Consider the following 26,433-nt stretch of genomic DNA (forward strand, 5'->3'; position numbering starts at 1 on the left):
CACGGCTCAACCTTAAGAAGGAGCTGTGGCATTGAGAAGCTGGTAAACAGCTGGACATCTGCACGGCTCGGCCTTGAGGAGAAGGATCTGTGGTAAACAACTACGAGGAAGCAAAGGAGCGCATGGACACCTGCAGGCAGCGAATCCTGACTGTGTGAGAGGCACGTGGACAGCGCGTGGTATTTTGTATACAGCCAATTGCAATAATGTGTATAACAAGCTGTAACCAATCATGAGTGTGTGCGTGGTGACTAAACAAAAATTATGATATGTATTGGAGTCAGACAAGACAATAAACGGCTTCGGAGTATAACTCTCATAGAGTTGTGAAGTCCATCTTTTTCCCGCAGAATGGCAATACCAACTCACAACATCTTGGTTCTCCTAAAGAAATATGAAATAATCCTGAGACCTCATTCAGCTGGGAACTTCAGAAGAAAGAAAAAAATATAAATACAAACCACCTCTGGGCCTTTTAATTACTGATATTTTTGTTAAATTACCTCTCAAGAAGATTTCATTTTAAAAGAACCCAATTGCAATAGAGATGCTTATTCTCTCATTCATAAGCAGCCTGTATCAGGACTTTTTTTGTTATTAGCATACTATCCAGGCTTCAATTTAAAATAAGGAAGTATGTAAAAATTATTTTCCAGAAGAAATATTACTTTAGTTTCTCCATATAATGTAGCCATTATAAAATTGCTCTCTGGATGACAAAGCTATGAGAAGTATGAGACATTTTTATGCCTCCCCTGAAACTGAACCCATGCCTTTTGCGTTTCAGTCAGCTAACAATGTGGACTCCACATGGTATAAAATAAAAGATACCATAACGCTTTGCTTTACTTCACTCGAGCAAAGAAAGGAAAACCACCTGGCCAAGGTATCTTTGTAGTGAAGTCCCTGCATGATTAAATGGTTTTATGGTAAGTGACTCCAGCCTACATTTCCAGAAACATCTGCTAAATATTGCCTCCATTTTTGGAAAAATAGGGCCTGATCTTCAGACTTTCAGATTACTCCCTGTTTGATGCTAAATAGACTGATGTGCAGCAAGCACCTCTGAAAGGCCATAAACTTTCCAAAAACAGAGACACTCAAACACAGCAGGTATGCCTGACAACGTGTGCTTAAGTTACATACTCAAGTTCGCTATGGGCATGTTCTCAATAGTGCTTTAATTTCAAATGTTTTTGTTCAAACCACGACTCTGCTTCTTGAAGGGATCTCCCAACAGTCTCACCTTAGGGTTTACATTGTGCAGTTGTCTTGGAGCATGCGAACTGGATTCCTTTCAAATGAAACTAAAGCAGAAGATACTATCCAGAAGAGCCTCTGAAGACACCCAGCCACTAATGGATGTCCGTTCTACAGGATCAGTTCAAAGTAAGCCCCCAAGACACATACAACAGAGATATCAGGTCCTCTACACCAACTGTTTTGCCCTACCGAATATGCTCCTCTTGGATTGCACTACTTGCTACTGTAGAAGCATGTAGCCAAAATCATGACTGAAATAATGCTTTCAGTCTTTGACCTGAGAGTTAGAATTTGTGTGATACTAACATTTGAAAGTCATATACTAAAAAGTTGTTCATGGTAATTTGCAGTCACAACACAGCCTTATGATTGTGGAAGCATATTTATGCTAACTTATGCATAAATATATAGGGGAAAAAAAGGCTATGTAAGAGTTTTGACGGACCTGTCCATGTTTAAGTTGGTCTTTAGGAGAAAATTCTAACAGATCTTCTGATGACAGGATTGTCTTCATTTTGGCCACGTCCTTCTCAAACACTTTCACATGAGATTCAATGGCATCCAATTCCTAGATTTTGGAAACAAACAGAATATTTATATATAGTACAAATACCAAAGCGAGCTTGCATTTCTGCCTTTCACTTGAATTTAAAAAGAAATACTGAAAAACAAGTACAGAATATGCAGGATATGTTAATGGCTGCTACCAATGAAAAGACTAGTTATTATAAACTATGTATCGTCATAGCTTATGGAGGAATTAAGTATCTAAGTTCACCTGGTCTGTTTTAAACCCTGAATACAGAATTTAAATATCCTTGAAAATTCACATTATAAATTACCAGTAGTGACACTTTTCCAGTGATGATAGTTATCAGCACAAGAAACTGGTCTAATTACATTGCTGCAGCTTCCTATATGAAGAGTCTTAAGTCAGATGGAAAATGGATGCACACACAGTACAGCTGCTTGTGAACTCTCATGGAGACAGAGTCACAAAATAAATTAGGTTGGAAGGGACCTCGGGAGGTCTCTGGTGCCCATCAGAGCAGGTCATTTGGGGCCTGATCCTGTTGAGATTTGGGTGTCTCTTGGTGTCCTGGTTTTGCTGGGGTAGAATCATAAAATCAGTTTTCTGTTCAGGAAAGCCTTTCTAAGAAGGCTACAGCACCTGTTACTGTGAGAACAAAGTTGATAGGACACTGTTTTAGTTCATGGCCAGCCATGGCATGCGGGTTTCCACAGTGATCAAGGCCTCTAGCAGTACTGAGATAGCCAGGTGCTAAAGCTAGGGCGAATGTAGGCCAAGGCAGCTGACCCAGGCTGCGCGACAGAAGTATTCCATACCATAAACGTCACGCTCACCATGAACTGCTGGGAATGGCTCGCTCGCTCTCTCCATTGCTGCCATCCCTGGAGGGTCTCGGCCATTGCCTACTCTCCCTTCGCTGGAGCTGTGCTGCTCGCATTGTTCGCCGACCAGCGTTCATTGCTGGGAGCACACAGCTCGCGACCACTATGTGGGCTGAGTATAACTCTGTGTACTCTATATTGGTTTAGTATTAATATTAGTTTTATTGTTTTATTAAATCTGTTTCTATTTCAACCTATTTCAGACACACAGGTTTCCTTCCTTTCCCCAATTTCCCTTCCTCGGCTGGGAGGGGTTTTTGGGTGATAGAGCAATTGCTAGCATTTAGCACACAGGTGGGCTAAACAAAGACACTTGGGGTGGGGATTTTACCCCCACTTTGGGCCCCTGATGTAGTGTTTGACCAATCTCACTGCAAAATAAAGTCCTTCCTAGTATATAGATGGTAGTTCTTCCATCTGTCTCTTCTCCAGGCTGAACTGAGACAGGTTTCCCAGCCTTTCCTCCTACTTCCTGTGTTACAGCCCCCCGACTACCTTGTTGGCCTTCTTGGACTTGCTCCAGGTATGTCTATGTCTTTCTTACATGGGCAACTTAACACTGAGCACAGCACCCGCATATGATCTCACAGGTGCCAAAAAGAAAGATTGCTCCCATGGACCTCCTGGCTACACTCTTGCTCAGGCAGCCCAGGATGCTGTTGGCCTTCTTTTAGCAACGCCATGCTGCTGCATGATCCACACAGCATGGTGGATCAACTTGTTGTCCACCAGGACTACCGGCCCTTTTCGCAAAGCTGCTTTCCATCTGGTTGGCCCCCAGCCTGTATTGGTATTTGAACACGTTCCCTCCTGGGTGCAGGACTTTGCATTTGCCTCTGTTGAACTTCCTGAGGTTTCTGTCTGCCCATTTCTCCAGCCTGTCAAGGTGCCTCTGAATAGGAGTCCTACCCTCCAGCAAGATAAGCCCTTTTAATTTGCCAGTCAACAAGCATTTCTCCTCCTAAACAAGGAGTTTCATCAATATTCCTGAACTTTACAGCTTAATTAGATAACAAACACCTGATGCTTTGTTTCCAAACAATTAATTTCCTCACTTGGCACACCTACTAAAACCAGCACACCTTTTTTCTATGCAGGTAATATAAGCTGTATTTCATAACATATGATGAAGCTCTGATAAAAGGTACTTATAGATCACCCGAACTTACATCAGCCACATGCTGAATCTGTGGAAGAATCTCTGCTATCTCATGCTGCAAAGTTGCTACTTGATCATCTATTTCATTTAGCTGTTGCATTACACTGTCCGTTTCAAAAACTGGTGTTAGCTCCTCCAGCTCCAAGTAAACACTATGTAGAAGATTTTGCTTTTGCTCTGAGTCTTCCAAGGCCATCTGGAGACAAGAGAGAGGTTCGATCCATCAATGGTGAACATGAAAGTTTCACAGAGGTTAGGACGAGAAAGAATGAGTTTTAGTTTCCTGTATGTCATTGACCATTACATATATTCCCAAAAGCTTGGTTCAGGCTAAAACACTTCACTCTTAAGGGAATTGAACTGCTGCATCTTACAGGCAGAAAACTGAGACTGATGCCATAATTTTAAGGGAATCAATTAAATAAAATAAGTCTACATAAGCATGGCAAAAGGCATGAAGAAGATTTCAAACTCAGAGGGAGGTCTATGAGATCCTGGAGAAGATTCCTCTCCAGCTCCTGTGCCATGGTCAGGCTGACCCCAAGTACATGGAATCACAGAATGGTTTGGGTTGGAATGGACCTTTAAAGCTCATCTAGTCCAACCCTCCTGCAATGAGCAGGGACAGCTTCAACTAGATCAGCTTGCTCAGAGCCCCATCCAACCTGACCTGGAACGTTTCCAGCGATGGGGCACCTACCACCTCTCTGGGCAACCTGGGCCAGGGTTTCACCACCCTCATTGTGAAAAATTTCTTCCTTATATCTAGTCTAAATCTTCCCTCTTTTAGTTTAAAACCATTACCCCTTGTCCTATCATTAGAGGCTCTACTAAAAAGTATGAACAAGACATAGCCAGACATCTGAAAAGAGTTTTCTGCATAGCAGCCTGCAGACAGCAGATGTAACAAAATGCTCCAGAAAATATCTGGGCAGTTGTGCACGATGGGAAGATTCTTCTCATCTCCTTCAGCTAAGTGGATGAGCTTTTGGATTAATTACAGCAAATGCCTTCATGAAGAACATGAGGGTTGCATGTGATCCACTGAAGGAAAGGTCTGAATGCATGTCTCAATTCTAATGCAAGCCTTGGGTGCACTTCCAAATCCACTAGTTTCCTAGCCCAGAACACATAAAACACTCCAAACCACAAATGCAGGAGACAATAACCTTTTGTCACAAAGACATTCACAGATTTTGGAAATCACAATCTCCCCATTACGGCTACATGCTCTGTAACATATCAGTCCAGAATAATCAGCTACTTCTTGTAAGGAATTCTTATTAGTTTTAATTTAAAAAAAAAGATATCTATGTTCAGAGCACTAACTTTCTCTCTTGGCACAAGTCAAGGAGTGGATGTATAGAAAACTGTAATTTCAAATATGAAATTGCCAGAAATCGTCTTGGTACGTGCCTGGCCCTGATCTTCCCTGTAATATTACAGATTCTTGAAATTACCAATCAGAATTACCTTCAAGATACAGCGAGAACTGCCTTGCAAATCACAATTCACTTCAAGTTTCCATCTAACACACTGACATCAAAGCACTTTACCATTTTTGGATCACAAACACACAATACAGAAAGAACCGTATATATTCAGGCAGTAAAAACTGACCATAGCCATACAGAAGGGTAACAGAAGAAACACATTTTTGGAAGACAGATGCACTCCAGTTCAGCACTTTCACAAGATAGGTATGTCCAACACCGAAAAGTATCTATATTTCACAAGGGTCATCTATAACTATTTTTCATTTAAAGGATTTACTGAAAACAGTAAATTATTTATGTCAGTAGTACTTAAGAATGCAAAATTGTGTCTGTACAGAGCAATCAGGTCTAACAAGATCATATATCTGCGTTAACACTTACCTGAAGGTCATCAGTATGTTTGCGTAAGCTTTTTGCAGAGTCACTTTGAGCATCTGCTCTTAACAAGCAGTTGGTGGTTTCTATCCAAACCTTCACATTCTTCAAGAGTTCATCATATTCTTCCACCTTGTTGGCAGCCTAGGAAATGACAGAATTTTAGAAAAAGGCACAAATGCATTTCTATCCACTGTATAGGATAAACACTTCTATGGACAAGATTAAAAGAAAGAGAGATGCATTTTCATCAAGATCAGTTAAATTAGTATGGTGAAATAAAGATTGTAATTTTTCTGGAAGTTTCATGATTTCAGGCTATCTCCTGAGAGATATCACCAAAGGTAATTTTGGTGTTTATGTGCTTACATTTCATGGGGGCATTGTTGCGATGTATATGGCAATGCTACTTAAATAGATAGCCTATTAGCAGAGTCATAGAGAAGCATCTCATCACCCATCCAGGGGCATGAATAGCCCAAGCTAACCCCCATCAATGACGGTGCAGAGCTGGTCCTTTGGGGTAGCAGCTGGAGGTGATGCTTGCCAATCCAGAAACTCTTAGCTACAACAAGCAAATGCACCTACTTTTGACAGTCTATTCATTTGAGAGCCTTTGATGATATTTTATGCAAAGCCTTTATTTTGTTTTTTTTTTGTAAGATGTGAGATTTTTTAAACTTCTACATTTGCATCTACCTTGTTTAAAATGGCAGTTCTGCGCTCGGCAAGTTGTGAGACCTGCTGGTACTGCTGAAGAGGGGCCACTAAGATATCCATCAACTCCTGTGCGTGGCAGGAATCCTGCTCTACTATATCATGCACTTCTGCATCCAGTTCATTGAGTTTGTAATGCCAAAGGTCCAGCATATCCCAGATTTGCTGCATGTGGCGAGAGGGGAAATTAAATATAAGGTCAGGCTCAAATATAACAGCAGAGTTATTTGTTCTTCATGTGGGGCATGTGGAATTGCAAAGATTTCAAAACTGATATGATGAGAACAGAACACACTGCATCTACCCGTGTGTTTCACAGTTGAAGAAACCACATATTTTCCTGTGAGAAAGAATTGGTAAATATTCACCAGCTAAATGCTTGCTTGTACTTCACCTTTTACAGACATAAAATGAATGGGGGGCCACTTTACACTCTGATAAACCAGGCTCTGTAGAAACAACCAAAATTCTTTTAACACCCACAAAATTTTTTTGGCAAGATTACCTTCTGAACTTCTTTGGCTTTTGCAATGTTTTCACTCTTCTGTTTTAACATCTTTTCAATAGCTTGAAGGCCATTGTTAATAGTTTCTGCTTTTCTTTTCAGCACGTACTGAGGAGAGCTCTGCAAGATTTCAAAGCTAACCTGTCAGAGTAAAGAGAAAACGGTAGGTGAGATTACAAAGATCTGCTTGTTTCTGTGTGCCACCTCACCAAAAATATTCAAATTCTTTTTATGTTTTTCTTGACGAGTCACTTAAACACAGGAATGGAATTACATTTGCAGGAAGAAGCATTAACGTGAGCAGGTTCAATGTTTATAATGCTGTTCAGTTCCTCTCACTTAAAAATGACTGGTCAAGAAAGGCAATCCCTGAAGGAAGAAACAAATAAGACATTGCAATTCCCTGGGCGCTTCATTTCAGCTGCCCCTGTTCTAATTTGTAACAGAGGCTAATCACACTGCATTGTGGAAAGGGTCGGATTTAGATTCGTGCTGCAAGAAACCTAGAATGACACCTTTATGTCTCAGCTGACAGCTATTACTTCCATATAAGAAATAAGGGAACGTGGAAGTGCATCAATATATAGTGAATTTATAAATATAAATTTAGAGATTTGTTACTGAAATAAAAGGCTCTGAGCCCCATCAAATACGTGGAACTTAATTTCCCTCTGCAGAACTCCACAGAAGTGAAAAATTGGTACACTGGAGGGCCTGATTTTCTATGTAAAGAGAAAAACTCTCAAGTAAGCTGAAGTTGAGTAATTGCCCAAGCACAGAACTGAGCGACACAGTAGGGTACCAGGTTACGATAGACTAGATGAAGTGCAGGGAGTGAGAAAGTCCTTGCTCTTAGTCCAAAGTGATGTCTGTCTTTACTAAACCCTGCTAGCTGCTAGGGTCAGCCAAGCACCAGGAAATTGTTAAATCATGGTAAATTCTTTGTGTCCTGCAGCCCCATGATTTATGGGACATATGCACATTGAACAGCGTTATGCTGCATTGATGTAAAAGATTTCTAGTAGTAGTTATTCTGGTTTGAAGCTTCTTATACTGAAACACTATATGCTTTTTCTGGGAAGAGGAATTAAGATAATTATTTAGTTAATAAATTATTTATCTGTTTTTATTTCTTAATTTTATCATTTATTATTTATAGATTCTAACGTAGTGGCAGACCAATATAATAATACCCATAGTAAGGTATTGTAATGATAAAATTGCATTAATCAAAATAAATATATAGAGAAAAGAACTACAGTGCCCCTCTCAAATACTCAAGTCCAGTGTGTACTTAGTGCCTCAGACTCTTTGGAAAAAGGAACTCAGACTGTAATCACTAAACACCTGACCATTACTACCCTGAAGTATACTGAACATGAAAAATTATTGATGTTTTAGTGATAGTTTCCCAAAAAAGAATCATGTATGAATGACACGACACAGTTGGAAATGAGAAAGCAGACTAGGCACCAGCTTCATATCTTTCCTCAGAAAAAATGATGCATCTGTCAATGTTCAGGTCATCAGTAAGGCAGGCTTTTAATTTCAAGTCTTCTTCCCGGCATAAATCTATTATAATATTCACATAAAATGCATGGCATCAAAAGTACAATTTATTTTCTTTTTTAGGTTAGCGGATTTAGAAGAAAGCAGAATGCCATTAAAATATGACAAGTTAATTCAGTTTAACACATGCTGGTATCTCCTAGTATGTAACTAAACTGATCTCTAATTCCACTAGGATTTATTTTGTTTCCTAAATGCATTTTAAAAAATTCCAAGATAGTTTATATTGTTTTCCATAACCTAAATGTGAAAAGAAAATGTTATCTAGTTTCCAGAACCAGTTCTTTCATCCAATAGGTAACGTGCATTGGGATAATATTTTGTCTCAGTAAATGAAACAGTAAACAACTAAAAAAACCCCAAAGAATAAATACTATTCTACTTCCCTTCCCATTCTCTCTCCTACCCAGCTGTTGGTTCTACAAAGACTGGTTCCATTTTGAAACAGAAATTACAAAGTTAACCAAATTAAAATTAGTAAGCGCTAATGAATATGACTCTAAATATTTAATGTAACATAAAATGAATTAGTAATCTGATAGACACTAACAAGTAACTGGATTTCAAAATCGTTTTATTAAACTTTCAAGTTTTATCAAATCAACCAAGATTTAGCCTTTAAAGTTAGCATTAAACATTATTATTTCTGAAATAAGAGAATGAAGATTTTTTTCTTTTAAAAAGTAACACGAATAAATAACAATTGTAATTATTATACCAGGCTAAAATCTGACCCCAAACTTACACTATTACTCTATTTTCCTTTAATTTTGCATTCAGTTAACTGTTTATACCCACTGTAGATAAAAAGCACTGCAAAAAGTTGAAGCAATGTTATTTAGTTATTTAAATTCCCTGCCTGCTTTCAAAGAAATGCAACCATGCCCCAAGGCATGGTATAAAGGACCATGCCATGATACCCTACCATGTGTGCAAATTCAATTTAAAAAATCCAGTTTCAAAGTCCTCTTTTAACTCAGTTTTGAAAGTATCTTCTCAGTTAAGCTATAAAAACTTCCCAAAGGGCTTTGACTACTAGTTCAGTTCAAGAATCCGACTGGATAGAAGACAGGATCAATACTATATCCAAGACTTCATTGCTAGTGGTCCTGCCACGTCTCCTTTTAATGGAAAAGAAAAATATTATATTCAAACTGCTTACTGTAAGGGTATTCTACAAGGAGACAGTTAACATGAGGAATCTTTCCTTATGCATACATTTTCACTGAGAAGAAAATGCAAGTGAAAATGATCAGTGTTTCAAGTTGAAATTTATAGTTACAACATTCATCAAATATTGCTGTACTTATACATATACTTATAAATACCTAAAATGTATTTATACAGTAAAAAAAGGTAAATATGAATATTACATCAACAGTTACCTTGTCTTCTAGGTCTTGCAATACTTTCTTGCAGTCCTCCAACTGTGTTTCAATCTCTGCAGGAACTACTGTATACATTTCAGAATACTTGATCCGGAGTTTCTCCATGATATCCTTTAAAGTTTGACTTTCTTTACTAATCACGCTCTGAACTTCCTACAAAATTAAGAACAACTTCAGCAGTTTTACCCAGTTTTTACTGAGCACATGTGCATGAGTGTATATATACATATGTGTGTATATATACACATACATACTTATTGTGCTTTATATTTCCTACCACAGTTATGATTTGGAAAAGGTGTTTTCATGATATCAAACCTAATTTGACTACCTCTGCAAGCAGATTAGCTTCAAGAAACAGGCACTCATTTAATCAAATGATGCTTTTCAATCTGTAAGAATTAATTAAACTTGATACTACTCCATGTCAGGCAACTAACGCACTGATGTTTATTGACAGGTATAGCAATGTAACCATCTGAAGTGCTCCTACGACTAAATGTTAACCTTTGTGCTCTCCCTTTTGCCAAAAGTGCATTTTCTCTTTGAAACACATTTAATAGCCAACGTTCATTCCTTCATTATTATGAACAACACAAAACGCAACAGGTTTCAAGCTGAAGTGTCTGCTTTCAGGCAATTATGCAGAGCAGCACAGTAGGCTCCTTTCAAAACAGTAGTTTCCAGTTCTGCATAAAGAATGTAGGTTTTATGAGATAAAAGAAACTTGAGCAACTGTCTACAGCCTGTGGCCTAGAAATAAAATCTGATCTAAATCCTCTTGCAGAAGGAATGAAGAAACTCATTTGTTTTGAAGGTTTTCTAGAATTTCAAGTTGTTTGTTTGCTTTATGGTTCCTTTTCCCAATGCTCAGCTGTTTGAGAAAGTCAAATGTTAACTCAAGTTATTGGAGAAAATGATCTAAAGCTCCTACTAAGCAGTGAAAGATGTTAAAATTAACATCCTTTTTCAATCAGGGGTAATGGTAATCCATTAACACCTAGTCTTCACTTGGGAATCTTTCCCCTCACACAAATATGGTGCACAGACAAATATGTAGGAGTCTGAGATTAATTTATTTCCTGTCATCCCATGACAACTGGGTATGATATTAAAAAACGCAAAACCGTGAAACAGCTGTGTGCCTCATTTTACCATAGAGAAGGCTGTTCTTGTCAAGTGGCTCAATTAAGACTGTGCCAACGTTTACGGGAGTTTATAGATTCCCTGATGTGAATTTGAAAGAAACATTTACAACATTAGTCTCCAAAACAAAGCAGGTTTCTGCAAACTGGTTTCTGTATATAAACGCATGTTCACATTTCACAGATTATTTAGCTGGAAAGCAGATGCCTGTCAAAACTGTCCCAGTTTTTTTCCTAGGGGACTAGATGATATCGCTTCCCATTTGCATGTTCATCTACATTGGTGAGTTAAAACTTTGCCACCCGACTAACCCAGATTTGTCATCTGGAAGTGAAATAGGCATTTCTACTCAATAAATGGAATGGAGCCCCAAATAATGCTATCAATTTTATGGAAACAACGTTTTCTTTGGAAGTAGAGATGAAATTGCCCTACAGATTTTGGCTTACTGGTGTTTGCATTAGGTAAAATTAAGGAATTTTTCAATCCTTTCACCTGAATCTTCTCAAAAGGAAGACGCCCATTGTGACATACTGCTACAAATAAATCATTTGACCTGATTGCGGCTAACATTTGGGGACCTTATAAATGGCTATACTATCTGAGGCGTGGCTGTCAGGAGAATGGAGTCAGTCTCTTTTCAGTAGTGCCCAGTGATAGGACGAGGGGCAATGGGCACAAACTGCAGCACAGGAAGTTCCACCTCAACACGAGGAAAAACTTCTTTACTGTGAGAGTGACGGAGCACTGGCACAGGCTGTCCAGAGAGTTTGTGGAGTCTCCTTCTCTGGAGACCTTCAAAACCCGACTGGACGCATTCCTGTGCAACCTGCCCTAGGTGATCCTGCCTTGGCAGGGGGGTTGGACCAGATGATCTTCAGAGGTGCCTTCCAACCCCTACCATTCTGTGATTCTGTGATTCTGTGATTTGCTTGTACCGATTGCTGTCAGAACAGGAACAAGGTCTAAACTCACTTTTGGGTGAGTTTTAGGTGCTCAGATTAGCACAGTTCGGATGTGAGGGAAAAGCATAGGCATCAAGCACCTGCAGTGGTAACATTTCCTACTGGATACAAAGAACTCAGTAAAAGAGCAGACCCAACTCTAAATTCTAATTCTAAATAATTTTAAATAGAAAACAAGTCCTTTCAGACAAAACCACAAGGTTTCACAGTAATGGGTTTTCAGAACTTCCTCGAGATGTAGTTAACATCTCTCTCTCATGCTAATCCCTTCAAAAATGCTCATATCTGCCATCATGGTCTTTGGCTTCTGTACTTCTCCTAGCCCTTTGCCAGCTTCAAGCATCTACCTTGTAAAGAAAACATGTGATGGGGACCCCCAACCAGTTTTTACACAAGGCTCAAAGACAGCCCAAATTTGTAAGGGACCTTATTAGGCTGGAATAATATAAAGTTCTAAAGGTAAAAGACAACTCGATTAAATATAACTAAAAATAAATTTTTGATCAACATTTAAAAATTAAGATGATGATATAAACACAGTAAGACTAAACTGAAACAAATACAATTAAAATAATAAATAAATAAATCTACATTCGAGATGTGTTAGGAATAATACCATTTCATAAAGTCAAGAATTCAAAGGATCACAAAAATATACTGAAATGTGATCTTGACCATGATTTGATTTCTAGGAATCATTTACCAGGTTAACCCCCTGATGTGGGACACCAGATCCAGAGCATCTGAAGCTGCCCTGGCTAGGTACGCAGAGGGGGAAGAGGCACAGGATGTACACTAAGCAGTATTTCCTAAAAGGCATGCCGCTGTCTGTGAGTCTCTCCGCAGTCTGGAAAGACTTCTATGGCTGCTAACTGAACCACACAGAGGGAGAGGAATGCAAACCAAGGCCATAGCACGGCCAGTCATATTCTGCTGAGCCAGATTCATTCTCTTTGAGTCAATGTACATATGCATATACTTTGCCAGTAGTTTTATTTAGAGCTAGTTCAAGCCCCAGCATAAAAGAGAACATATTCCAAATGTCCTCACACAATAACAGAGCTGTTACAAACCTCCAGTTGCCCTGCCTTTCCAGTAGCACCTTGTAGTAATACAGATGCAGCACTCTGTAATGCATTTGTCACAGCACTTATTTCTTCAGTGATCTTGTCTCTCTCTTGAATCTCAGTTTGTACAGAATCCTTATGGTTTTGAGTCTTCTCATACAACCTATGCAAGATTTCCAGCAAGAATATATTAAGTGTTAGACTCTACACTAAGTAGGAGTAATCAAAGAGCATGCTTAATACAGATAATTTTAAAATGTATATCCAGAACCACATTTGTCTGTACTTTAGTATTATTTTCTGTAACTAAATCTCTGATTTTCTGCCCTTTATTGTCTCAGTTTCTTCAAAAGTTAATTCAGATATTGCTAAACAAAGTATGTTTGGTAGACCAAATCAGATAGCATGCATATTTAAACAGCAAACAGAGCTCAGGTTTTCAGAGTCTGAAAATGCAGAGCAGAAGATGCTCACAAAGATTTCCATGTCAAAAAGCAGGCATGGAGAAGGATGATTACAATCACAGATTTGCAAAAAATATTTGAGGCAAATTTTAAACAGTGGCACACACTTTGTAAGGCAAAAGTTGCATTGTTGCAAAAAGCATGAGGTCTGATTTTCATAAGAATAGAAGACCCACACATCTCATTCAAGTTCACAAGAGCTTGGAGCCTCCAAAATAGACCATCATCCCTTCTGATTCCTTCCACACTTGAACACAAATTGCAGCCCACACATGGTATGGCCAAGCTCGGGTCTTCTCCATAACTACTACCTCCCAATGCCCATGCTGGAGACAGAAGATGGGTTTGATGGAGCATTGGTCTCACCCAACAGGGCATTTTAAGTGCATTACAGCTTTCACGTATTCTTTAACACTCAATAAAACGCTGTGCTTATAAGTAGTCCTATGTCGTATCTTCAACAGAAATTTCACACAACTTACTTTCTACAGCGATCCTGCATTGCCTTTATCTCACATAAGGAGGGAAGAGCAGCTTCTGCCTCAGTATTTTCAGATGTATTCAAGATGTTTCTTATTCGGTGAAGAAGTAAGAGTAAGAGGAGCTGTTGCTGGTTGATGTTTTCCTCAAATGAGTTCACAAAATCTAGTAATTCAACCAGTTCCTCTCTGGTGGCCTTTTCTTTCTCTTTAAGATTTTCTGGCTGTTCTTCCTGGAGCTTATCAAGAATTATTGTTTCTCGTTCCAGCTAAGTAAACAGCATGTCAAAGCATGAGATAAAGTGCTTTTTTATTCCATCACCTTAAATTACATTATTCATTTACTCATACGCATGACTAAGTACTGAGAATTACATAGGCAAAGAACTTGAACACCTGAAGCATGCCAAAACATTTGACTTCGCTCTAACAAAGCACATAACCACACAAAGAGTTGTTCTGGGTTCAGAGAACTTGTACTATAAATATCCCCACCAATTTTGACTCCAGCTTCAAGAATGGCTGGGGATAACTGGCTGATCAATAGATGGGAAATGATGTTCTGCACTGATCTTAGCCCTTTACATGCCATGTTACTGAGGGCCCCATCCCTACCACATTCCCCAAAACTTAGCGTTTATCGAGAAACTCACCTCTTCATTGATGAATTTCCATTCTTGCTTTAGTTCTTCACAGTTAATTTCCAGCCCTTTCGCCTCCTCAAGCAAACCCAGCCAATTTTCCCACAGCACTGTTACAATCCTGCCCAGTGCCCTGTCACTTCTCCTGCATAATCTCATCAGCTCTCCAGAGACCTGCCTCAGCTTCACAAGATCATCTTCAGCCAAGTCAATGTTGGAGACTAAAATCTTATAGGAAAAATAAACAAGTAAGTAGCTAATCAGAAGTGTTAATGAAGCATTCACTAACATGATTAGGATCCTCTAATAAAATGACAATCACTCCACTGAGCTGGCTAAATATAGTTGTAATGAGACAATTCTGTTGGTTAAGACTGTGGAAAAAGATAGGGTGAATAAAATAAACAGAAGAACAGTGTGCCCAGACAATTAGGTTGTTTGAACTTCTTTCTGGTTATTTGGAAGGGAAGAGAAATAAGCAGGAGTTACAGGTACTTAAAGATGACCAGCCTGTAATACGATGAGTACCAGAAGAGAGGACGGCAGAGTGATTCATCATAGGAGAGGTCTGGTGGAGAGGCAGCAAGAGAGTCCTGAGTGGGGAAATTGGAAATTCTCTGATTTTTACTTTTCAGGGAAAACAACAGCAATGTTAGAAATCTGATTAGTCCTGGTCCTGCAAAGAAACAATGATGGATCTGACCAGAAATGCAATACTATCTTAAGCACTGATAATCCTTGATTTCTACAGCAATAATATGTACTTCATTTTACATGGTCTATTATAATCTGGTCTTTTTATAGGTATATAAATATAGTCTGTGGTTTTATATATATACATAAATACAGGATAAAGAATTTCACTTCTTTCTACTACAATATCATATGGTGTGCACAGCTGCATCACAGTTTTGCATGAGCTTTTCAAGTTCTTCAGAGCCTCTCTTACCTTGCTTTCTTCTAAGTGCTCCAAAGCTTCTTTATAAGATGTTGGTATTTGAGACAAAGACTGTCTAAGCATCTTTTCCAGTTTGTTAAGATCATCACACACCTTATCTTTGGTTTTTATGTAGCTTTTGTATTTTTCAAAATACCTGTAGGAAACAATTAATAAACCAATTAAAATTTGATGTGGTTTCTCCTCTCTCCAACCATAATGCCCACTAGAATAATAATTAAAAAAAAAAAAAATCTTCTGAGCTAGTAGTCCTTACTATTTTGCAAGTTATCCTCAATTAGCATTTATTATACACTTCAGGTCCAATATCCAAGATACTTTAGAGATCTTTACCTCTGGGTAAAGAAATATAGGTATGTATATTCATACATCAGCCATAGAGCTGCTTAAAAGAATTGTATGTCTTGATCTAAGTCTCCATCCTCCTCAGACGTTCCCAGAAATTAGTTCCCAGTTTGTAACACACATTCTATTTGTCCCTGTGATGCGTGGTCTGTATAATTCCAATTTCTTATTTCTAGATCTTACCTCTTTTCTATTACGAACGCCTTTAAAAGTCATCCATTTTATTTATGCTCAAGAGAGCCAGAAGTACTAGATCATGAGCAAGCGATTTAAAAATCCTTTACTCTATCTCCCAAACTTTTTCTGTATATCCATCTGAAGACCCTTCAGATCTCTTCCACACCTATATTTGAAGAAAGGAAACTATGGCCTGCATCTTATTAGGTCTTTACTTTCTCAAGCCATCAAAGTAGCTTATGGGAGACATGCATTAGGGCCCCTCTGAAAACTATTCTAATCTGCACCAGTGCTGAACTAGAGACTGGGGAAATGTGGTTTCTTCTGATTCTGGCACCATGTGACCCTCAGTCAAGCCCCATACATACTTTTTCCAATATACTAAAAATGATTGCATTGTAAATTATTAGCAATATGCTTACTGTATGGTAATTTTCCTTCCATTACAATCACATCTAGGAACAACAGAAATGCTTACAGTTCTTTCTGCTGAATTACCTGGTTTTATCAGAGCAGAAACACCACAGCATTTATCATCAGTCACATTTAGCATAATAAGAAACATGATCTAGGAAGATCTCTTAAACATACCTCTGTTCATCACCTTTGCTTCTTTGAGCCTTCTCCCTTAATGCCAAATTCTTATTGACTAGTTCTGTTAAAGTATTTTCCAGATGTATTTTGTCTTCTGGTTTCACTAGGTTTTTCAGCTTGGAGTACAGGTTTTCTATATTAGCCTTTGCAGAGTTGAACTCTTCTTGTTTCCATTGTGGGGTTTGACAGACTTCCTCCGACCTACCAAGCTCTGCTGCCGCAGACTTGACTTGAGCTTCATAGTCCTCGAGGAACATGGCAGCCCTCTGAACAGCCTCAGTATAAAGCTCACCATTTTTACATGCTTCCTCCAGAGCACTCTGAAAGTATTAGAAAGACAAAGGAACAATCAAAAAAGACTGCTGTGCTCCTCTGGATCACCAGATGGTCTTCTCAGAATTTCACATGTGGCTGTCTTTGAGATCAATGCTCCCAGAACTGGCAAATGGCAAATGCACTCTGCTATCAAGGTAGTCACAGAGCAGTGCTGTAACCTACAGATTGATTGCCCTCAACCATAAGAACGGGAGTTATGAGGGAACTGCCAATACTGGAAAAGCCCAGAGGGAAGGATGGCAGAACACAAGAGCAATAAGATCCCTTATGGACATGGCAGTATAGATCCTGTTCAGACAGGGAAAGCTCACACGTTGATTTATTCTTACACACTTTATTCTGCTCCAGGAGATATCTCCACTATGACTTGCCAAACTGCTTCTTGCTAAACCCTCTTCTCCTATGTATTTATTATACACAGAATGATGTGTGACTTTGCCAGCTCTTGGATTCCCACGGGGCAGAGAAACTTCAGCATTGTGCTTCCCACACAATACCCAGGTAGTGAAGATGAAGCACAGCAAACCAGGAAATCTGTCAGCAGGACCATAAGTCCACCAGGGATGCTGAGTCTCTCCTCCTGTTATTAGCTACTACTTCATGTTTCCTCACTCGTAACCATTGATCTCTTGGCCAGTCAAGGCACAGGTCTTTTTGACCAGGACACAGTTCCAGAACATCTACGCTATGAAGGTTACCACTCTTCTGGCTTCCAGCATAAATTTATTCACTCTCTCCTTGTATTAATACTGCCCTTTAGCTTAAGCAGTCCTTTTCTATCCATTAAGTTTACCTCCAGCCTAATTGCATTTCTCAGATAGATTTCCCAGCTTACTGGCTTGAGCAAATTCAGTTTTACTACCTGCCCTTAACATTCCTCATCCCTCTAACAGCATCTGTTCCAGTCTGCATGGACCTATCCTGACAAAGGCATCATGAATCAGGTTGATCCTCCAGCAATGTCTTATCAATGCCTTATATACTTGTGTTAAAGCCTTGGATAGCTGTTGCCTTTCCTTTGCTCACCCTCCCTGAGACCTGATCACATTGGTTTGACCTCTGCTTTACTCTCCTTGATCATTCCCAACTGGTAAGCTGCTTCTTTATAGTAGAAATAAGGAACTTCTGTATTTTTCATCATTGTCTCTATTGAAAATCTTACATAAAATCAGTTCCAAGAATAATCCCAGGGCAATTGCACCCAGTCTCTCTTCAGCTCAATATTTCAACACAACCTTTTCCTTCCTCTCCTTTACCTTTCTTTTCTTGTGCTAATTGCCACTGCTTGGTTATAATCAAACTGAATACAATTTCTTTGTATTCTTTGTTTATTATCATGATTCTCATCATATCCACCAATGCAGAGACAGGCCAATTCTGTTATTAGAATAAAAGGAGGATATAAATTATGAAAATATAAACGCTACAGTCACAGACACCTAATTTTATTATTGGGAAAAGACATATGGCCATACCTTACTTTTACTAAATATACTTACAACACGGGCAGCAATATCTGTCTTCAGTTGTATTTCATGATCTTGCAGTGTCTCTAATTTTGTTTCTATACCAGCAGCAAGAGATTTTTCTTCTTGGTTTTCCCTCTCTTTTTCCGTTATACATTTAATAGCAGAAAACTTTGCTTGCATCATATTCTGAATTGCTTCCCATCGCATCTTTTCATACTGCATTATTTTTATGTCTATCAGAAGTGGCTGCTGCAGCTCTAATTGAATATGCTTTATGATGTGGAATATATGTTCTCCTTCATTCTTGGTATCTTCCTTGTTTACACACTGGAGACCAGAGACCAAGTTTTGAAGAAACTGATTCAATTCCTCAACATCCTTCTCCAAGCTCTTTAATTCTTTCCTCTTAGATTCTTTGAATGGTGTATCAAAGACCTCATTTTTGTTTATCTGATTTGCTACCTCCTGGATTAAGTACAGGATTTGTTGAACTGTCTGAAACAGAATCTCTGCAGATATTAGATTCTCAACAGGAGAAGAGCTAGAACTATCATTTAGGATGTTAGCTTCTTTTCTTACAGTGGCGGTCACAGTCTGGATTTCATTTAGCAATGCTTTAAACTTATCGCTTTCCCTAACAACATTATCAAAGCATATAATCTTCTCTTTAATTTTATTTTTAATTTTAAAAAAATTAGTTTGCAATTCATCCAGCTGCACTGAGTCCCATTTTAGACCTACGCATTCAAAGATTTCTTTATATTTCATTATTTGTGACAAATTGGACTGAAAAGCTAATACTTTTTCTTTAAGTGCTTTGCATTTATCCTTCCCTTCCTGCTTGTCAACTAATAATTCATCTTCTTCCAAGTTCATTTCACCATACTGTAGATCATTAAGATCTTGCTGCAATGAAGTTATTCCTTCAGCAAACTCTCTGTAGACAGCTATCTTTTTTTCTACTTCATGAAGTTTACCCTGAATTTGCCTCTGTGTCTTCCTTGCTCTATTCTTCAGACTTCTTAATTGATCAATCAAGAATAGTTGTTCAGACAGGCTCAGTTTCCCAGCTGTGACCTGACTCTCTTTACAGTAGGATGAGATAAGCCCTTCTATTTCCCGTATGTCCTTCAAAATCTCCTTTAAAATGTCTTGTTGATTCACTAAATCTGACCATGTACTGGTTTGGTTCATGTCAGGCCTGGCAAGCATCTCAGCATTTCGAAGCTGACAGTGAACTTTTTCTACTTCTGCAATAAGTCTTTGCCTCTCCTCCAGCTGGAGCTCTAGATGCTGTAATCTTTCAGATGATTTTAAAACAAGAGCCTTGTATAAATTCTGCAATGTTTGTAAAAGGAAGGTCATATCAGAGATCTCCTCTGGCTTCAAGTTGGGAATGATGTGCTGGAGCCCATAATCCAGTGACACAATCACAGGCTCTCTGTTTAGGACTTCTCTGCTCATAAGCTGACAACTTCTGATCTGTGATTTAACATCATTGGGGAAAAGAGCTGCTTTCTGATCAAGAGAGGACAGTGAATCCTTGACCCATGAAATGTTTTCTTTCAGCCTCTTCATCATTTCGTGTTTCATGAGAGCCGGGCCAGTGATCTGAACATCCTCTTGAGGAGTTTGTTGCGCTGATAATGCTTCCAACTTGCTCTGCAAATCATGTACAGAGTTCTCCAAAGCTACCTTCTCTTGATCACTCCAAATTCTTTTCATCTGCAGTTCAATCCTTCTTTTTAATAGAGAAAGACTATGTTTAATGTCCTGTAGCCCTGTGGTCCAAAGTACAGGGTAGTTAGCTCTTCCTGCAGCTGAGGAATATAACTCTGCTTGTAGACACTGTTCTTGTATCAGTCTCTGAATATCCTGGGCTTTATTCATAAGCAGGTTAAATTCATCGATTTCTGCCACAACTTGATCATGTTTTTTTTGCACTGTTTGTTCCATGTGTTGCCACCATTGCTCCAGTTGCCTCATCTGGCTTTCAGTTAACACTTTATCCATGCATGTTAAATGCTGAGATAAACTTTCTTGCTGAGTTTTCAACTGGTTTAAGACATCTCTTTCTTTTTGTAAGGACTCTATGCATGCCTTAATTTTCTCCAGAAGAACTGTGTTGTTCATAGGGCCCCTGCCAAAAACATGAGTACCGTTTAAAAAAAAATAATAAATCTCCTAAAACATGGACTAGACACATTTTTAAAAGATAATTTCACTGTGTAGAAAATGATTCACTCACATTCACTTTATCACATGTATCTCTCAACGTTCTCTCACAAGTTTCCTAACCACCATTGCAGTATGATTACTTCTTGCTTATCTGTACAGCATTAGTTATTTCTAGATATCTCTGCAGGAAAGGTACATTTTAATGTATATTCTCTAAAATTGCACTATATACTAACATAGAACGTGTTGTTTCCTAAATGAATATAGCCTCCTTTTAAATTTACAATAAAGAAAATTTTAAAAATCAACAATAATGTTAAATCATCTCTAAGTGAATTAACATTTTATGGCAGTTTCTGATTTACAACAGAGATAAAACTTACAAAAATTCCCATTAATTCAAGATTAATTTGGAGGAGTTTTATCTACTCATCTTTTATTTCCAGGAGTATTTTGAAATTCCCACCTAAAATAGATTTAGCAGCTAGATTTAGCAGCTAGATTTTTATTCCAATTTTTCAATCCCTTTGCTGTAAATTAAAAACTTAATAAATTATTTTAAATATTTTCAAATTATTGTGATACATTATTGTGACCAATAGGCTACTTCCATATTTTAAAGGCTAATTCATAAAAGGTACTAAATATTTTGTGTGCATTGGTTACCTCTGAATTGGTACTGTAGACTTATTTATTGCCAAAGAACTCTTCCTATCAAATAAGATTAATTTTCAGAGTAATGAGATAGTTTACTCAGAAAAAAATCAGAACTGATGAGTCCTTAAAGAAAAATTAATATTTCACATCTGACATGTTTTTGCAAAAAATATTTTAATGTGGCTTTTACATGGGTTTTTAGCACAGCAACCATTTGCCTAAAAAGAGTAGATGTTGCTAAAGGATAGCAGAGAACCACTAGAAATGCTTCTGTTTAAGGCTGTTTAAACGTACAAACCTATGAGACTTGTCTTGCTACCTAACTTTAATAAGATGGACAAAACAACCATATTCTTGTCTGAGCATTACTGAAGTATGGCACAAAATTCAGTCTAGGACCGTATTTGTTCTGCAACCTATTAACAGAAACCCTCAACTATACTTACATTTTTATGTTATCTTTTTCTGTTGACAAATTTTTCATCGACAACTGTGCAGCAGAAAGACTTTTCTGGTACTCATTAATTAAACAGTACTGTTGTTGCTTCACTGCCTTAACAGCGTCTAGTTCTTGAAGTAGCCTGTCCCAGCAGGGCACCGCAGGCTCTGTGGTTTGCAGCTCTGCTCTGTTTGATCCTGTTGCATTGGGAAATGCTTCTTGACTGTGACACAAAGATTTTGCTTTCCATGTTTCCAGTTCAGTTTGTAAATTCTACAATCAAGTCCACCACAGACAGGGGATTAAAAGAGGATCTTAAACAATTTCAGCTATCAGCACAAAATACAGTTAAATACTGATACATCTACAAACATATGCTTGCTCGTTCATGTGCAAATGAGCACGCATGTCTGTGCACATCATGGAAGCATGCGCACTATCATAGGTGTATCTACTGCACTCTAGAAGAGCAGTACAAAATATGGTATTTACATGGACATATTTGCATTAAGGGACAGTGTTTGTAGATTATCTCGTAGACAAACTGACTAATCATGCAGCCAAACCTCAGATAAGACTATATGCAACAGTGTTGTTTCGCACAAGTGAATCATAACTCTGTAAGTGTAACACTACATTAACAATGAGGAATGGCTTTGCAATTTCCATACCTCCAGCTCTTTTAGTTGTTCATTTATAAGCACAATATCCAGTTCAGCCACTTCATTTTTCAGCTCATTGATCTTTTGTTCCTCTTCAAAATATTCAGTGTTTACTTGCAGTCCAGGAAATAGTTCATTCTGGACAACCACTTCTGCACCTGTGTCCTACAATGCAAAACAGGATTCTTATTTCTGAAGGTCCTAAACCAACATGTTTTCTGACTGCAACATCTTTGCTTCACATGTCTAAGCCATGCCAAAATCCTGCTGTTGCTTCCCCCACAGCCTCTGTGGGTCAACCAGGACCAAGAGGGTGAAACCTCCAATATTATCCACCACCTCTGCAGCCACCCTGGCTTGCCAGCACTGCTCAGCTAGCTATGAAATCTCTGTCCATCATTTTAAGTTTTTAATTCTGATATCCCCACCTTCAAATAACATCCTCCCTGCACACACCTCTGCTCCTGATAAATTCACAATCTGTCCTGTCTTCTCCCCCTTCTCCCTACACATTCATAGACCTTTAACCTTCTCCTCACACCCACATTCCTTCTGCTCAGCACCTGCCTTGATGTACTGCTATGTCCTTCACTAGGACCATCTCTTCAACTGTTCTTCACGGGGTGACTCATGCATGAAGCAGCTTGGCTGTAACACAAAGCCACGGCTGCTACTGCCATGAGTGCTATCTGAAATCATGGGTAAGACGAGAGCGTTAGGGAGCTGTATCTCAATCGGGGTGGGGAGGAAGAGAATTGGGGGCTCCAGAGCCACTCCCTGTCACTGCCATCAACTCTCACAATGACAGAAGGACAAGTCACTTGGGGTGTGGCCAGGTTTAACAATCCATCAGGTGAGCTGAGGTCCTTGCCCAACTCCTAGTCAGCCACAGTTCACATGTAAAACATAATCCTCTAAATCACCTTCAGCTGTTGCAGACAATGACATAAATGAAATGTCACAGGCTTACTGGGTCACATGCCATACCTTAAAAATCTTCCTGCATTTCCCTTCCTCCAGTACCTGCCTATATCCAGTGTAAACTGTGATCTGTTCCATGTACAGACTTCATGTGAGTGAATGCATACAAATAGACAGATATGACTTCAGTGTGAGCTTCTCCAGGGTGCCAACATATAAAATGAGCAATGATAAAAAAATTCTTGTTCGATAAACTTACTGTATTGCTACTTTAGATACTATTTTACAAGGAAGCAGCCAGCTATCCCTGCAGCCATATCACTTGTAGGCTGTCACTGTCGTCTGTCTTTCTGTGGGTCATGAGCTATCCAAAATATACCTGCTTCCAAGTGTGGGAAACATGTAGCACGTTGTAGACATTATTGGAAAAGAAGAATTCTATTTATTTGAACTCTTTTAGTTATTTCCAGTCAAAACTGAAGGGGACCACTCATGAAATAGTCAGTCAGAGAACTTTTCCATTTCTCTGTGTACACATCCATAACAGCTGTATCAATTTCAGACATACCATTTCATCTTAAGAGATTTTGGAGTGCTACAGAATCAAAGTAAGCAGAAAAACTCAGCTAGGCTATCAGAGTGAAGAAGAAATCGACCTTACCAGATTGAAATATAAATGCATCAAAACACACAGAAAAGTGTCCGAGCACTAAGAAAAACCTCAGGATTGCTCTGTACACGTTTTGCTTTTTTGTATGAAGTTCTCAACATACACCATGGCAATGCCTCCCTTGATACACAGACACAAAGATAGTGTCAATCTCCCCACACAGTAGTTTTCATGTTTCCCATAGATTTTTCAGTCCATCAGATGGCTGGAGAGGGAGGAAAATCTGAGAAGGGAAGAGAATGGGGTTGCTAACGAGCTACTGTGCTTCAGGGACAAAGCCACGACTCCCCTGCTGACTCTTCACAGTGCAGGCCTGTGGGAAAAGGCCAAACATGACTCCGGCTTCAGGCTAGGGTACAGCGCACAGTTTAAATTTTATCCAACATCTTCCTCAGGAAATCAGCAGAGCCTACTTTCCCTTCCCTTCACAAGCTCCAAATCGACTGAATACAAGCACTTAAAGATCACATTTAGAAGTGAAAGTCAGTCAGTTTAGAATAGAATAGAATAGAATAGAATAGAATAGAATAGAATAGAATAGAATAGAATAGAATAGAATAGAATAGAATAGAATAGCATAGAATAGAATAGAATAGAATAGAATAGAATAGAATAGAATAGAATAGAATAGAATAGAATAGAATAGAATAGAATAGAATAGAATAGAATAGAATAGAATAGAATAGAATAGAATAGAATAGAATAGAATAGAATAGAATAGAATAGAATAGAATAGAATAGAATAGAATAGAATAGAATAGAATAGAATAGAATAGAATAGAATAGAATAGAATAGAATAGAATAGAATAGAATAGAATAGAATAGAATAGAATAGAATAGAATAGAATAGAATAGAATAGAATAGAATAGAATAGAATAGAATAGAATAGAATAGAATAGAATAGAATAGAATAGAATAGAATAGAATAGAATAGAATAGAATAGAATAGAATAGAATAGAATAGAATAGAATAGAATAGAATAGAATAGAATAGAATAGAATAGAATAGAATAGAATAGAATAGAATAGAATAGAATAGAATAGAATAGAATAGAATAGAATAGAATAGAATAGAATAGAATAGAATAGAATAGAATAGAATAGAATAGAATAGAATAGAATAGAATAGAATAGAATAGAATAGAATAGAATAGAATAGAATAGAATAGAATAGAATAGAATAGAATAGAATAGAATAGAATAGAATAGAATAGAATAGAATAGAATAGAATAGAATAGAATAGAATAGAATAGAATAGAATAGAATAGAATAGAATAGAATAGAATAGAATAGAATAGAATAGAATAGAATAGAATAGAATAGAATAGAATAGAATAGAATAGAATAGAATAGAATAGAATAGAATAGAATAGAATAGAATAGAATAGAATAGAATAGAATAGAATAGAATAGCATAGAATAGAATAGAATAGAATAGAATAGAATAGCATAGAATAGAATAGAATAGAATAGAATAGAATAGAATAGAATATTTTTAGTCATAAGGGACCTACAACAATAATCTATTCCAACTGCCTGACCACTTCAAAAGTTAAAGCATGTTACTAAGGGCATTGTCCAAATGCCTCTTAAATGCTGACAGGCTTGGGGCAGCAACCACCTCTCGAGGAAGTTCCAGTGTTTGACCAACCTCTCAGTAAATAAATGTTTCCTAACGCCCAGTCTAAACCTCCGCCGGCACAGCTTTGAACCATTCCCATGCATCCTATCACTGGATACCAGGGAGATGAAATCAGCACCTCTGTCTCCCCATCCCCTCCTCAGGAAGCTATAGAAAGCAATGAGGTCACCCCTCAGCCTCCTTTTCTCCAAATGAGACAAGCCCAAAGTCCTTAGCCACTCTTCATAGGACATTCCTTCCAGTTCTTCCACCAGCTTTGTTGCCCTGCTCTGGATGTATTCAAGGACCTTCCCATCCTTCTTAAATTGTGAGGCCCAGAACTGCACACAATACTCAAAGTGAGGCCGCATCAACACTAAATACAGTGGGATAATCACCTCTTTTGACCGACTCTGGTGCACCCCAGGATGGTTTGCCCTCTTGGTTGCCAGGGCACACTGCTGACTTACACTGAGCCTGCTGTCAATCAGCTTCCCCAAATTCCTTTCTGCAGGGCTGCTCTCCAGCCACTCCTCTCCCAATTTCTACACGTTTACAGTTGGATTGAATAATCTTAAAGATCTTTCCCAATCAAAATGATTCTGTGATTCTATGATGATTGCATTGTCCTTCAACTGCTTTTCAATAGTAACTAGTATGATCTTCTCCACAATTTTTCCAGGAACTGAGATTAGACTAACAGATCTGTAGTTTCCTGGGTCTTCCCTCACCCGCTTCTTGTAAATTGGAATAACA

At 38.3% G+C, this 26,433-nt stretch overlaps 1 protein-coding gene across 1 annotated transcript in view; it reads right to left on the bottom strand.

The window, feature by feature from the left end:
- Window positions 1-26,433, bottom strand: part of LOC104620984 (nesprin-2-like) — a gene marked incomplete at both ends in the record, with an annotated part of 89,524 nt that overhangs the window by 14,978 nt on the left and 48,113 nt on the right. Inside the window, 14 exons of the mRNA XM_010287354.1 lie at window positions 1,709-1,831; window positions 3,846-4,031; window positions 5,713-5,850; window positions 6,406-6,588; window positions 6,929-7,069; window positions 9,883-10,038; window positions 13,070-13,226; window positions 14,010-14,275; window positions 14,660-14,875; window positions 15,597-15,741; window positions 16,719-17,041; window positions 18,557-20,666; window positions 21,808-22,073; window positions 22,472-22,627. Coding sequence (XP_010285656.1) covers window positions 1,709-1,831; window positions 3,846-4,031; window positions 5,713-5,850; window positions 6,406-6,588; window positions 6,929-7,069; window positions 9,883-10,038; window positions 13,070-13,226; window positions 14,010-14,275; window positions 14,660-14,875; window positions 15,597-15,741; window positions 16,719-17,041; window positions 18,557-20,666; window positions 21,808-22,073; window positions 22,472-22,627 — 4,566 coding nt within the window. The remainder of the gene's footprint in view (window positions 1-1,708; window positions 1,832-3,845; window positions 4,032-5,712; window positions 5,851-6,405; window positions 6,589-6,928; window positions 7,070-9,882; window positions 10,039-13,069; window positions 13,227-14,009; window positions 14,276-14,659; window positions 14,876-15,596; window positions 15,742-16,718; window positions 17,042-18,556; window positions 20,667-21,807; window positions 22,074-22,471; window positions 22,628-26,433) is intronic.

Source organism: Phaethon lepturus, unplaced genomic scaffold (genome assembly GCF_000687285.1).
Source record: "Phaethon lepturus isolate BGI_N335 unplaced genomic scaffold, ASM68728v1 scaffold15505, whole genome shotgun sequence".
In the NCBI taxonomy this organism is placed as follows: Eukaryota; Metazoa; Chordata; class Aves; order Phaethontiformes; family Phaethontidae; genus Phaethon; species Phaethon lepturus.